Below are 13504 nucleotides of genomic sequence, written 5' to 3' on the forward strand. Positions count from 1 at the left end.
CCCTTCCTCAGGCCTCTCAGAGCATCCCTGCTGGGTAGTCCATCTGAAGTCACATTCATCCTTCCCAGCCCTGCCCGGCTCACCTCTTTCTGTGAAGTCCCCTTGACTCCCCAGGGAGTTCCCTCCCCTCTTCTGCAGGCGCAGGGGGACGACTGGGTTCCCGTGTCTGTATCCCCTGCCAGGCAGGTGACCTCCTCAAGGTCACTCTGTATGGAGCACTGGGTCCTGGCGTCGGGTAGGTGCTCGTGAACGCGGGTGGGTGGCACTCACCTTCTCGCCCTCCTCACACAGATCAAAGTGGAAAAACCAGCATGACTACCAGGGACATCACCAGCATGGTGGCGATGGCCAGAACCCTACGCCACCACCGAGGCCTTCATCGACTCCAAGTACGACATTCGCATCCAGAAAATCGGATCCAACTACAAGGCTTACATGTGAGTCCCTGGCGGGGGGGGTGGGGGGGTGGGTGGGGGGGTGTTCCCTGGGAGGAGGGGGGGAAGAGAGTGGGAGGAAACAGAGATTAGTGATGCATGTCCAACCCTGTCTCCCTCGCACCCAGGAGAAGGCCCCATCTGCACATCACTTTTCCCCCTTTCCACCTGCTTTATGACCTTCTCTGGTCTGTAAGCTGAGGGGCTGACGGTCCACCCCCGGCTTATCCCAGGGTGGAAGTCTGTCTGCCCAAACAAGGACTGTCCCTCCAGAGGAAGGAAGACACAGGCATGTTTGGGGAACTTCAGGTACATTCAGGTTGTGTGTCGTAGGAGATGAGACAGAGAGAAACTTGAGGACAGATCAAGCAGGGCCTCGAACGCCTCGCTTAGGTTGTGGATTTTCCTCTGTTCTCTGCCGATCAGAGACGTGGCATGGTCTGACCTGAATTAATAAAAAGGTGGCTCTGGGCCCTCGGGCTGCAGAGGGGATTCCCTGGAGCCACTAAGACCAGTTAGGAGACCATGTCAGGATTCTCTGGCTGCAAGCAACAGAAACCACACTTGACTAATTTGATGGAGCTTTTTAAAGGGGATTTATGAGAAAAACATGGATGTTCAGAAACTTAAAACAAATTAACAAACAAAGTCACTCAGTTATCAGTTTCAGAAATATGAGGGTCCAGGGCAGCCCAGGGATCTGGGTAGCCAGAAGCAATAGACAATCTCCATGGCACCCCGACTGGGAAGTGAATGTCCCCTAATCACTTTAGGACTTGAGTTGAGATTGTGGTTCCACGGAAACAGCGCTGATTGGTCCAACTTCGGCCACAGGCTTGTGGTCAGAGAAAGTCAGAAAAGCAGCATGGCGAGTCCACCAAGACGGCATGTGACAGGCACAGGGGCATCCCCCAATGAAAATAGGGAAAAGGAGGGGGCAAGCGACAGGAAATCCAGCACATTCCCCCAGGGGAGGCGCCAGCAGAGGGTGACTCACTGGGAGCCGAGGTGGGAGGGCCCATCTTCAGAGCATCTCTTCTACTCCGAGGCTCTCTGTCTCTCACTTTGGAATGTTGTTGTTGGTTCCACCTGAAATGATGAGACCCCAGAGAGCCACCCGGTGCCCGCGTGCCAAGCCTTACGGAGCCCCGGCTGTGTGAATGGCGCCATGCGGAGGGCTGCAGGGGCCGGCGAGGGCAGCTGGAAGTCTCTATGTGCTTCTGCGAGGTGCAGTTTGTGCTCTAGGTCAGGGTCAGCAGACCACAGCGCACAGGCCAAATCCAGCTGTCACTTGTTTCTGTAATTAAACTTTTACCCATCATGCCTGGCCAGCATGGCTCAGTGGTTGAGTGTTGACCTATGAACCAGCAGGTCACAGTTTGTTTCCCGGTCAGGGCACATGCCGGGGTTGCAGGCTCGATCCCCAGTGTGGGGCATGCAGGAGGCAGCCGATCAATAATTCTCTCTCATCATTGATGTTTCTCTCTCTCTTCCTCTCCCTTCCTCTCTGAAATTAATGAAAGTATTTTTTTTAAATAAAGTTTTACCCATCACAGCCATGCATGCCCATCGATGCATGGTCTAGGGCTGCTTTTGTACCACCTGGATTGCCTGCACCGAGGGTCAGCACATGTTCTGCAAAGGCCCGGATGGTAACTGCAGGCCTTGCAGGCCGTGCAGTCTCTGCCGTTGCCTGGGAGGCTGGAGAAGGTGCAGGCAGTTGACCTATTTCCTCCAAAGAGATGGAGCCCGTTCCCAAGGAACACCTCGGCCCTGTCCCGCCAGCCAATCAGGCTCTTGCACCCAGGAGCCAGACCAGACCTGTGGCGGCTCTCTGATGCCCTCGGGGTGATGATGTCCCCTCCTCCCTGCGCCCGCTGAGTGAGGGAACATGCTGGTGCCGCAGCCCAGTGCATTCCTGAGGCCTCCGCCGCCTGTCATGGTATCACTTCCCTCCTCTCCTCGCTGTTGGAGTTTCCACTTGACATTGACTGCACCTTGTCCCAGTTCCTCTCCTTGAGGATTACCTCACTGCCGCATTCTTTATGTCAGGCCTTTCTTCCCTGACAGCCCCAATTTGTCATTCGTTAACGGCGTTTCCTGGACCCTGAGCTGGCCCACATCCCAGGGAGGGGGTTCGTGGCAGACCTCAGGGGAGGACATCCTCTCCGCCCTTGCCCGCTCAGCCTCCTCCCTGGCCCACCTGCCGTGCTGCTCTCGGGCCTTTGCTCCTGGAGTGTCATCATTTTTCCAGGCCTCTCCTCGGAGCTAGGAAAGATACCTGTGTACCTTAACCCATTCCTCACACACCGGTGATCATTTCTATAACATTATCCGTCTGTGTCTAAAGCTAAATGGAGTTCACATTGGTGTCTCCGGCTTCCATCTAGTCCCACAGGGTTCATTTGGCCTTCCCAGATTGCTTATCTAAACGTCCCACTCCAGCAGGGAGTCCTGGCTCCCACCATCCGCCATCTCTGTCCTTACGTGCAAATCCCACTCTACATGCACTTTGCAGAACCAGTGCCCCACAGCCCTATAAGAAACACGTTACCAATTGTGATATAGGGCTTCGTACAGTCCCTTTCATACTGACTCGCCGTCTCCACTCATTGCCAAGGTGACTTAGGTCGGCTCCTCCATCCCGGCCCCACCTTCCTCCATGAGGGGGTCAGCATCATACATTTGCAACCTGGACAGACAGACCCTTTTGTCACAGTCTAGGCTCCATCGTGCATACCAGTAGCTGGATCACATTAGGGCCAACTGACTCTTCCCCCCAAGCCTGCCATGGGCTCTGCCGTGGCGAGTCGTAGTTCAGAGCATGGAATTTCTCAGATATGGTTTGGTGGCTCTGCCACTAAGTGGGAATGATGATAAAATAATATCCGTCTTGTTAGGTTCGGTGAGGCTGAAAGAAGCCAGTGCTTATAAAGCCCTTAGACCCGTGTCTCGCACATAGAAAGCACTCATTAAATATCAACTCTCACCATCATTATCTTCTTGGAAGGAGGGCGGTCTGGCTCTGTTCCTGCTGCCTCTGGCATTTGAATGCCTTCTCTCATTTCCACTCACTGAGAAATCATAGTAGCGCCCATTGTACTAAAAGGTTTGGGGGGAAGATTTCCTTTAATCCACACAATACCCTGGAAGGATGGTACTTTAATGATTCCCATTTTACAATGAGATAATAAAGACGCGGGGATGCTGACCATAGTTATACGGCTAGAGAATGCAGGGACCCAGGTTCAAACTCACATCCGTCTGACCTGAGTCAGTTCTGCCTCCTCTTACCCCAGGATAGATCCCACGATAGCAATCCCTACTCATCCTCCAGACACATCCCACTGGCTACCTTCTGCAGTCGCAGTAAGAGACTCCGGTTTGGTCGTGGCTTCCCCAGAGCGCGTCTCTCCTTGTGTGGATCGATAGTCCCACCATGCCTAGCCTCTGGTTTTAGACTAGTTCCCCCTCTAGGTAGTGAGCAGCCTGAGGAGGGGTCACCTCTGTACCCCCAGACCACTTCCCAGGACACAGGATGGCCCAGTGAGTCTTTGCCAAATTGAATGGAGTTCAGTTGAGCTGAACTGAATGAAACTGAACTGATGTGAACCTTATCGATGTCTCTGTTTATCGATGCCCCTTGGTCATTATGACTCCCATTGGCCGCCATCTAGTCTTTCTGTACTCTTTTCTCATTTAGGACATATTTTGTAGCAATTCCTCCCCCACCACCACCCCCCACCATCACCTTTTAGTCCCCACCACCTGCCTGCCCTTGGCCATAAAACAAATAGCTTTACCTCTGCCCCTTTTTTATAGCCATTCCATCTTTGCTGAGTGCACATGAACCACTGGACAAGGTTTGTCTGCATTCTGCACACACAGTCCCTTCCTCACCGGCTCCATGCCAGGTCCCACTGGACAGCAGGGGATGAGTTAACGTGTCCCCTGTAAAGCAGTCATTACAGGTGAGAGAGCATTACTAAACACTGGTACAGGTGTAGTGCAGGGGGGTCTACTCTTGTTGGGGAAGGTGGGCTGCCAGGAAGTCCCATTTCAGGCAAAACTTGAAGGATGAGTAGGACTTAGGGCGGCAAGGATGGAGACAAAGACTGGACCAGGCAAAGGAAAGGAGATGTGTGGAGGCCTGGACGTAGGAAAGAGCCATGGGCATGGGAGCACCCAAAGGGAGGTCAGTTGTTGCCGGGCAGAAAAGACAAGGGAACTGAGAGGGTGATGAGGCCAGAAGGCCCTCCTGGTCTTCACGATGGAAAAGTAATCACTCCTCTCCATGGGTCGTTTTCCCTACATTTGGGAGCTGTGAGAAAATCCCAGAATCCCCAGGGGTTATGCTGGCCTAGTTCTCAAAAAAAGAGGCCAAAGTTTGGGGGATTTCATTAGATTGTGTAGACATTTTTTAAATTTAATTTTTAAACTTCAAAGGTGGCTTTGGAAAAGATACTAAGATCCAAGAAATACCCAAAATGCCAAGATTGTGAGTTTGATCCCCTATCAGGGCACATACAAGAATCAACCAGTGAATGCACAAATAAGTAGAACAACAAAGCTATGTCTCTCTCTCTCTCTCTCTCGTTCTCTCTCTCTCTCGTCCTTTCTCTCTCTCTAAAAAAGAATCAATTAAAACTATTTTTTTAAAAATCCAAGACATAAGGCAATCCACATAAAAGATAAAACTAAAGACAGCATGTGTCCCTAAGAATACATCTCATAATGAGAGCCTGACATTTGAATCAGAGCCTCCTGACAGCCAAAGCAAAGATGGAAAGCAGATCAGGGGAGCATGTCCCTAACGCCCTCACTGTGTTATTTGTTCTGCTACAGGAGAACCTCCATCTCTGGCAATTGGAAGGCCAACACAGGCTCTGCCATGCTGGAGCAGGTGGCCATGACAGAGAGGTGAGAAAGGGGGAAGCCGCAGCCGTGGCGGGAGATGGGTGAGGAATATAACAGGAAGCTGAGGCTGCAAGGGGGAAAGGCTCACCCAAAATTATAGAGGGAACTGACAGCAAGAATTCAGCTAACTCACCTGGCCAGTGTGGCTCAGTGGTTGAACATCAACCCATGAACCAGAAGGTCACGGTTCAATTCCTGGTCAGGTCACTTGCCTGGGTTACTGGCTCGATCCCCGGTGGGGGGCGTGTAGGAGGCAATGGATCGATGATTCTCTCTCATTGATGTTCCTAACTCCTCCCTTCCTCTCTCTGAAATAAATAAAATTAAAAATTAAAAAGAAGCGTCCAGATCGCTGGTCTCCCACGCTGAGGGAGAGGAGGTCCCAACATTCTGACTGAGAGGCAGGGTGTCTCTGTGGCCTGTGGAATCAAACAGGATCTGGGTTTGGAAGCCAGCACATACTTATTACCCTCTCTGACCCTCAGTCTCCTCATCAGTAAAATCGGTTAAACCTTCCTGATAGAGTCGTTGTGGGGGTTAGAAAGAATGAGGAGTCAACCCCCCACAGAATGCCTGGCACGTAGTAGGAGCTTAGTAGACATAGTTTTCATCCTTCCTTTTACTTCTATGATCTCACATGCTACAGTTTACGGAAAGAATTGAACTAGGAGCCAGAAGATCTGGGCAATCTGGGCTCTAATACCATCTTACTGTGTGACCTGGCCAAGCCGCTCTCCCTCTCTGGGCCTCAGTGGGCATTAGCAGATAAGATGAGAGAGTTGTGCTAAGAGCACTTGAGCCATGATCTCTCCTCATTCCAGGCCTATGGCTCAGAGACACAAATAGATCTCAGAGTAGGCGTGCCCCGTGTGACCCTGGAGAGTGGGGTGAGAAGCAAGAACATTGACACAAAGTCCCCTGTGACTCCCAAATCCAGCCACCACAGGGGAAGCCAAGTGCAAGCCGGGGAAAATGTCTCAGATACAACCATCCCCTTGTTGCAGGGGCAGAGTCCAGCAGGAACTCTTTGCCCTGCAAAGCAAACTGGCCTCGCAGCCATCAAGTGGCTGGAAAGGGAACAAAAGCAGCAGGTCCAGAGGGCCAGGCCCCTGGCCCGGAGCAGCCTGCTGGGCTCCCTCACATGCCCGCCCCAGGCTCAGGGCAGAATATGCTCTTTGTCCCCCTGCAGGCTCTTGTCTAGCCTGGTCCCCGGAGCTGGGAGGGCGGCCCGGGAGGGTTTCTGAAGCCCTCCAAGCAGCTTTCCCAAGGGAAAAGGGCTGCTGGGGTGGCTGGGTGTCCGGAATGGATCTGGGTGGGGGCAGGGAAAGCTCTCCATTACTGTGGAGCCAGCAAAGTTCCAGGTGGGACTGGGGGGATTTCTCCCAACTCTTATTGTTGCTTCCCCAACCCCCCTCATCATTCCTCTCTCCTGCCTGCCTGGCTCTCTTTCTCTTTCTCTCTCTCTCTCTCTCTCTCTCTCTCTCTCTCTCTCACTGTCCATCTATTTCTCCGCCTTTAAAATTTTTTTTACCACTCTGTCTCTCCCACTGCCTTTCTCTGTGTCTCTGTCTCTTCTGTCTCTCTTGCCATATGTCTGTTGTTTTTCTTTCTTCTTTTTTAATATATTTTATTGATTTTTTATAGAGAGGAAGGGAGAGGGATAGAGAGTTAGAAACATTGATCAGCTGCCTCCTGCACACCTCCTACTGGGGATGTGCCCGCAACCAAGGTACATGCTCTTGACCGGAATCGAACCTGGGACCCTTCAGTCCGCAGGCTGACGCTCTATCCATTGAGCCAAACCGGTTAGGGCTGTTTTTCTTAATATATACTTTTTATTGACCTGAGAGAGAGAGAGAGAGAGAGAGAGAGAGAGAGAGAGAGAGAGATACATCAACAATGAGAATCATTGATTGGCTGCCTCCTGCATACCCCACACTGCAACCCAGGCATGTGCCTTGACCTGGAATCGAGTGCATAGGTCATAGGTCAACGCTCAACCACTGAGCCACACTAGCCAGGCTGTCTGTTATTTCTTACCATATCCTCCATCTCTGAATGGGCCTATGCCACTCTCTCTCTCCCTGCCTGTTTTTCTGTGTGTCTATCGCTTTGTCTTCATCTCTCTCCCTCTGCTTCCCTTCCCAGCCCTCTGCCCCCCACGCTCACTCACTGTCTATCCATCCCTGCAGGTACAGGCTGTGGGTGGATAGCTGCTCAGAAATGTTTGGCGGCCTGGACATCTGCGCGGTCAAGGCCGTCCACAGCAAGGATGGCAGAGATTACATCATCGAGGTGAGGGCGGCAGCAGAGGTGCTCCTGGCCCGGCCCAGCCGCCCGGCAGGCTGCGGAGCGGAGGGCTCCAGGTGTGCTCCCGGCATGGCCAGCCCCGTCCGACTCAGGCCTGGGCACCTGCAGCCTCACACATCCCCACCCCCACCCCCAGCTGCATCTCCAGCCGGTGCCCGGGGCCTCTGAGCTGGGCCCCCACAGCCCCCGGCATGCGGTCTGCCGGCACCGCCGACCGTGGGCCCACGGGAGGCGAGAACATCAGCCTACGGGGGCAGGTTCTCTCCCATCGGGCCGCTGACATGTTCTCGGTGTCCAGCTGTGTAGTCGCCATGCAGAGTTCCCATCGCCTGTTCACTCGGTAAACATATACTCGGGGGTCAGGGGCCAGGCACGGCGGCTCTGGGGACAGACAGACACCGGGTGTGCGGCTGGCAGGGAAGGAGGATGATAAACAAGCGGCGGGGCGTTGACGGGTAGGAAAGGGGACACCGCTGTGCAAGCGTGTGAACGGAGGGAAAGCTGTTGGGACATTAATTGTAAAACAGAAGTCCGAGAGGGGCCGTGGGTCCTAGAATCCCTCCCACAAACCCCTGCGGTCCTCTAAGACCATCACTCCACGCCTTCCCCCAGCTTCCCCTCCGTGCTTCTCCCATCCCACAATCCCCTTTACCACCCACAATCCCACAATCCTCCTCTCTCCTGACTCCTCCCACGTCTCTCGTGCTCCCACAATCCCCCTCTACCACCCACAATCCCACAATCCCCCTCTCCTCCGACTCCTCCCCTGGCTCTCCTGCTCCCACAATCCCCCTCTACCATCCACAATCCCACAATCCTCCTTCACCACCCACAATCCCCCTTCACCACCCACAGTCCCACAATCCTTCTCTCTCCTGACTCCTCCCACGTCTCTCATCCTCCTACAATCCTCCTCTACCATCCACAATCCCACAATCCCCCTCTCCTCCGACTCCCCCCCTGGCTCTCCTGCTCCCACAGTGTTTCTCTGCCCCCCACTCCCCTGCCCGGTGCCCCTCCCCACCAGAGCTCATGCCTCCACTGCTTTCCCCTGAGAATGCCCTTTGGCCTCAGCTCTCCCTTCTCTCCCACTTCATGCCGCGCTCGCCCCTCCTTTGAAAGCACCTTCGCAGACGCCCACTCCTGGGGCTGCTCACCGGGCAGCAGGGAGGCCCGAGCTGACCCAAGGCCAGGACAGGAGAGGGAGCCCCGCCCCGCCCGCCCAACTGGGCGCTGCGGCTGCTGATGGGAAGCACGTGGCCAGGAGACCGCGGGAGCGGCTGGTCCTCCAGGCCTGGCGTCCGCCACTCCCTGGGCCCACAGCGAGCAGGACTAGGTCGGGGCCTGATGCGTGGGAGCCCTGCTGCTCTCCCCCAGCTGTGCCGGATGTCGGATGTCGGATGTCGCAGCCCTGCCCAGGGAGTGGCTGCCCTCGGAGGTGAGGGGAGGAAGCGCCCACGAGGAGCTGCGTGTGTAAGTGCAGGCCTCCCCTGGGAAACAGCTCCCCTCGGGTCCAGGAACGGCTTCCCTCTGGCTGTCTCCACACCTGACAGCCCCCCAGTGGCGCCTCTCGGGGCGGGGGGGGGGACATTGAAGGTGCACAAGTACTGGCCTGCACACTGGCTCCCAGGCCAGAGCCACGCGGCTCCAGGGGCAGCGGGTCCCCTGCCTGCTGAGGTGCCCGGCGAGCTTCAGACCCAGGTTGGCCCCCGGACCCTCCTGCATCTCTTGAGACCCCCTCCTGGCCCTCCAGCTTCTGCATCTCCTCCCGGGGCCACCAGACATGAACTCAGGTTTGGCGCACACAGTGTTCATGCCTTCACCACTGAACCCCGATCCTGGGTGCCAGCCCTGAGCCAGGTGGTGGGGACACAGCGGGGAGCGCTGCCCCCTGAGCTCCCATCCAGACAGGGGTGAGGACTCCTGGCCTGCGCTCCCCTCCACCCTGTGAGTTAGTCCCTTCGCTGCCTTAGCATTCTCTCTGCCCTAAAGCACCTGCCTCTCTGTGTTTCCTCAACTTCCACCCTTAGGGGGAAAAACCTGCACTCTGGGCCCAGGCTCCCAGCCTCCGGGCATTCAGGCTGGTCAGAGATGAAGGACCTTTCCCATTTACCCAAAAAATCACAATAGTGAGTTTGGACTTAAAAAGAAAACCAAGAAAACAACTTTTCAAAAAATGTTCCAAAAGGGAAAAAAGATGGCTTTTCAGATTGTTGTTTTTTTCTCTGAGAAACATTATATGGTTGTTTCCCTTGCTCTGAGTTTAGGGTGGGGTCAAGGGAGATGGGGAGTCTGCTACCAGGAAGATAAAAGGTGTTTTTCCCCAGATCCAAAAATACGGTTCCCTTCAGCCACCTCTGTGGTGAGAACATAAGATCTGTGTGGTGCGTTTTGTGAAGATCCTCACAGTGGAATACTCGAGGGAAAGACCCTTGAACTTGTCCCCCGTGACCTGTCCAGGGAATGACATTGCTCACTGGAAAAATGCTTCCCCTGGGAGGCCAGTGTCCACTTCCTTTGGCTGTGTCCACCCTGGGGATTCCAGAATGTTCTGATCCCAGGTTCCTGTGGGGGCTGTTTTCCACTACAGGGAATGTAGGAAACAGAAACAGGTGGGCAGGGCAGGGGGAGAAGGGACAGGCCTGTGCCCATTTAGACAGACTTCACAGTTAAAACTCAGCTCGACCCACGCCGACCGAGACACTGTCCGCGTGCCAGGCATTGAATCTGGGGTACCAAGGACCCACGCCCAACCGGGAGGAGCTCACTCACAACCAGGTTAGAATCAGCACGCACAACTGTGAGCTTCCCAGCTTCCAACTGCAGTGGGTGCTTTAGACGCACAGACCTCGACAAGCCTCAGCTGCAAGGGTCTTCACAGCTGCCCAGGCCCCGCAGTTTACAGGTGACTAGATCAGTGGGCCACAGCCAGTCCGGAGCAGGACCTAAGCCTGGAACTCGGGTTTCCTGTTCCCAGTTTTTACCACCGAGAGCTGTTCCAGTGCTTAGGGAGAGAGAAAAGGACCTCGGTTTGCTGGCCATGTGTCCTTGAACTTGCCACATCTTTGACCCTCAGTTTCCTCATGCTTAAGATGGGATAATAGTAGTACCTGCCTCACAGAGCTATTCTGAGGTTTGTGTGAGATCATCCACACCCAGTGCTGAGTACAGTGCCTGGCACATAGTAAGGGCTCAATAAATTATAACACTTATTAGTGCCCTTATCATTATGAGCTGGACTTTTCATGCCTCCATCAACAGGTAAGTAGTGAGGGTGTGCCTGTGTAGCAGGACACAGGGCCCAACCCTGACGTTACTGTGGAGACACCAGTAAACAGGACATGACATGCTGTGGGGTAAGCTCTCCAGTGGGATGACCGAAGCGAGGATAGCAGGAGGACATGGGATAGGGGGCTTCTCGGAGCTCGCTCGCTCAGAAAAGGCTTCCCAGAGGAAGGCTAGGCAGGTGTTTCCTGAAGGTGAGAACCAGGGGAAGAGTGAGCTGAGGGAATGACGGGCACAAGGACTCGGATAGGAGAGAGAACCTGGTGAGTCCAGAGCTTGGGAAAAGGGGAAACGAGACAGTGATTTTGATGGAGGTTCGGTGGGTGAAGAGGGCTGGACAGGAGTGGAGGAGTAGAGAGGACCTACCAAGGCCTCACTCCCCTTCCAGACCTTCCACAGCTGCTCATGCCTGGGGAGCCACCTGGATGTTGGGCCTGCTGGTATGTGACTTTGGGCAAGTCCCTGTGCACTTCCCGGCCTTGGTTTCACAGCTTCAAAAATAGCAGGATGGGTAAATCTGATCTCACAGGCCCCTCCAAAAATACGTGCTTCGTCTCCTTTGAGAAACAGCCCACTCCCTGCGGGATGAGTTTCACTCCAGGCTTCTGTTCCTCCAGAGCCCAGAGAAAAGGCCTTTCCTCTTCCCTCTTCTTCCTGAACCCGGGGTCAGCTCAACCCGTGTCATTTTTTTTATTTTTTGGTCATACTCGAACCCGCACTTCACTGCTTCTGGCTTTGTGGAAAGCCTTGACCTTGGGCCAAAGTTCAGGAAGCCAGCCCTGACCTTGGGAAAAGAGGGGGTGGAGACCAGTTCCCCAAAGAAAAGAGCAGAAAAGGTCAGCGAAGGCTCCGGGCCCTCAGTCACGCTTCTGTAGTCCAGCGAATGTAGGCTGAACTGAACTGAATGCAGGGAGTTGGTTTACCAAACATGTTTAGGCAACTGCATGTTTCCAGGGGGTGGCTCCCAGCTGGAGGCGCTGGGCTGGGTGTTTGCATGGAGAACATCGCCATCTAGTGGTCAATTCTGTTTTGCGCGCTGAGCCCGCTCTCCTTCCTGCTACTCTGGCATGGGTGTCCCTCAGGTGTCATTTCTCCTGCAGGTGATGGACAGCTCAATGCCTCTGATTGGAGAGCATGTGGAAGAGGACAAGCAGCTGATGGCCGACCTTGTTGTCTCCAAAATGAGCCAATTCCTGATGCCAGGGGCCACAGTGCCCTCACCCCTGAGGCCTTGGGTAAGGTCCGCAGAAACAAAGGAGACTGTGTTGCCATCAGAAATGCCAGTCTGTCTGAGAATGGGAGGCCTCTGGATCCAAAGGAGATACCCCCAGGAAGGAACCAGCATAGGGAGAAAGGAATGGGTTGTGGACGGAGGCTGGACATGGGGCACAGCTTCTACACCCTGCTCCTGACGGGGGGGGGGGGGGCGGCGGGGGCGGGTTGGGGCGCTCCAAGGGGCCCTTCGTCCCTCCATCCTGGGGAGAAAAACCTCGCCTCAAATGGGCTTGGGGGTCTGTGGGCAGAGATTATTGTGAGAAGTCAGTTGCCCCTTCTGTGCCCTCCATCCTGGACCTGAGCAAGGGGCAGGGTGTGTGTGTGTGTGCAAGTGGGTGTACACACATGCCCTTTGTGTGATCTCAGCACACTCAATAGAGACTATTGTGTCTTCCGTTTCCCCATCCCCCAACCTGACAAGCTCCCACAGAGCTCCCCTCCACAGTCCTCACCATGGATTACCAGGTCATTCTCCAAAGAATTTGCTAGTTTCCCAGCTTTCTGGAAAAACAAGTGTCGAAACCAGCTCCCCCCTTTGCCCACAAAATCTTGAATCTGTGATAACAGGCATGGGAATCATGGTTATCCTTGAAGGGGTTGCTGGCTGGGAGGGGCTCAAGCAGCCTTCTCCACAAACGTTCTGTCCTGACCTGGGTGGTGGTCACGTGGTTGTCGACACATGTAAAAATTCACTGTGCTGCACACTTGAAAATTGCACACTTTATGTAAGTTTGACCTCAGTGATGAAAAGATCTTTGTAAACTCTGTCCTCCCACCCAGGAAGTAAATGGCTATGGTGATCACAACAGGCTTCTCTTCTCTTCTCCTGCTCTAGGCTCCACAGACTAAACCAGCAAAATCCCCTGGGACAGCCCAGCTGGGACCTCCACTGGGACAGCCCCAGCCACGCCCACCCACGCAAGGTAGGACCACTGACAAGCCACCCAGAGAAAGCGTCCAGCAAGGATGTGGAAAGGCACTGAGGGGTCTGTGCATGATGGCCAGGGGACAGGCTGGAAAAACCATCTAATCCTCTAGCCCAGACTCTGTGCCCTTACTCTGTATGTGGAATGAATGAGACTGTGAGGTTTGCCACCCCAGAGTCAGGAGAGAAGGATGGAAAGACAAGGTAAGTTTATTAAGTGCCTAGTATGTGCCAGGCACTGTGCTAGGGACTCCCCCATCTATTTTCTCATTGTTGGCCTCCCAGTCACTCCAAGGGGAAAACATCAGTGTTTTCTATTTGCAGAGGTAGATTTTGAGACCTTGTCCAAGGACAGATC

The 13504-nt window shown here is 54.3% G+C and overlaps 1 protein-coding gene across 1 annotated transcript in view; it reads left to right on the forward strand.

Moving 5' to 3' along the window:
* Nucleotides 1-13504, forward strand: part of SYN3 (synapsin III) — a 387944-nt gene that overhangs the window by 364788 nt on the left and 9652 nt on the right. The window contains 6 exon segments of the mRNA XM_059681741.1: nt 323-356; nt 358-437; nt 5280-5354; nt 7544-7646; nt 12047-12181; nt 13057-13144. Of these exon segments, the coding sequence (XP_059537724.1) occupies nt 323-356; nt 358-437; nt 5280-5354; nt 7544-7646; nt 12047-12181; nt 13057-13144 (515 nt within the window).

This window comes from Myotis daubentonii, chromosome 2 (genome assembly GCF_963259705.1).
Source record: "Myotis daubentonii chromosome 2, mMyoDau2.1, whole genome shotgun sequence".
Lineage (NCBI taxonomy): Eukaryota > Metazoa > Chordata > Mammalia > Chiroptera > Vespertilionidae > Myotis > Myotis daubentonii.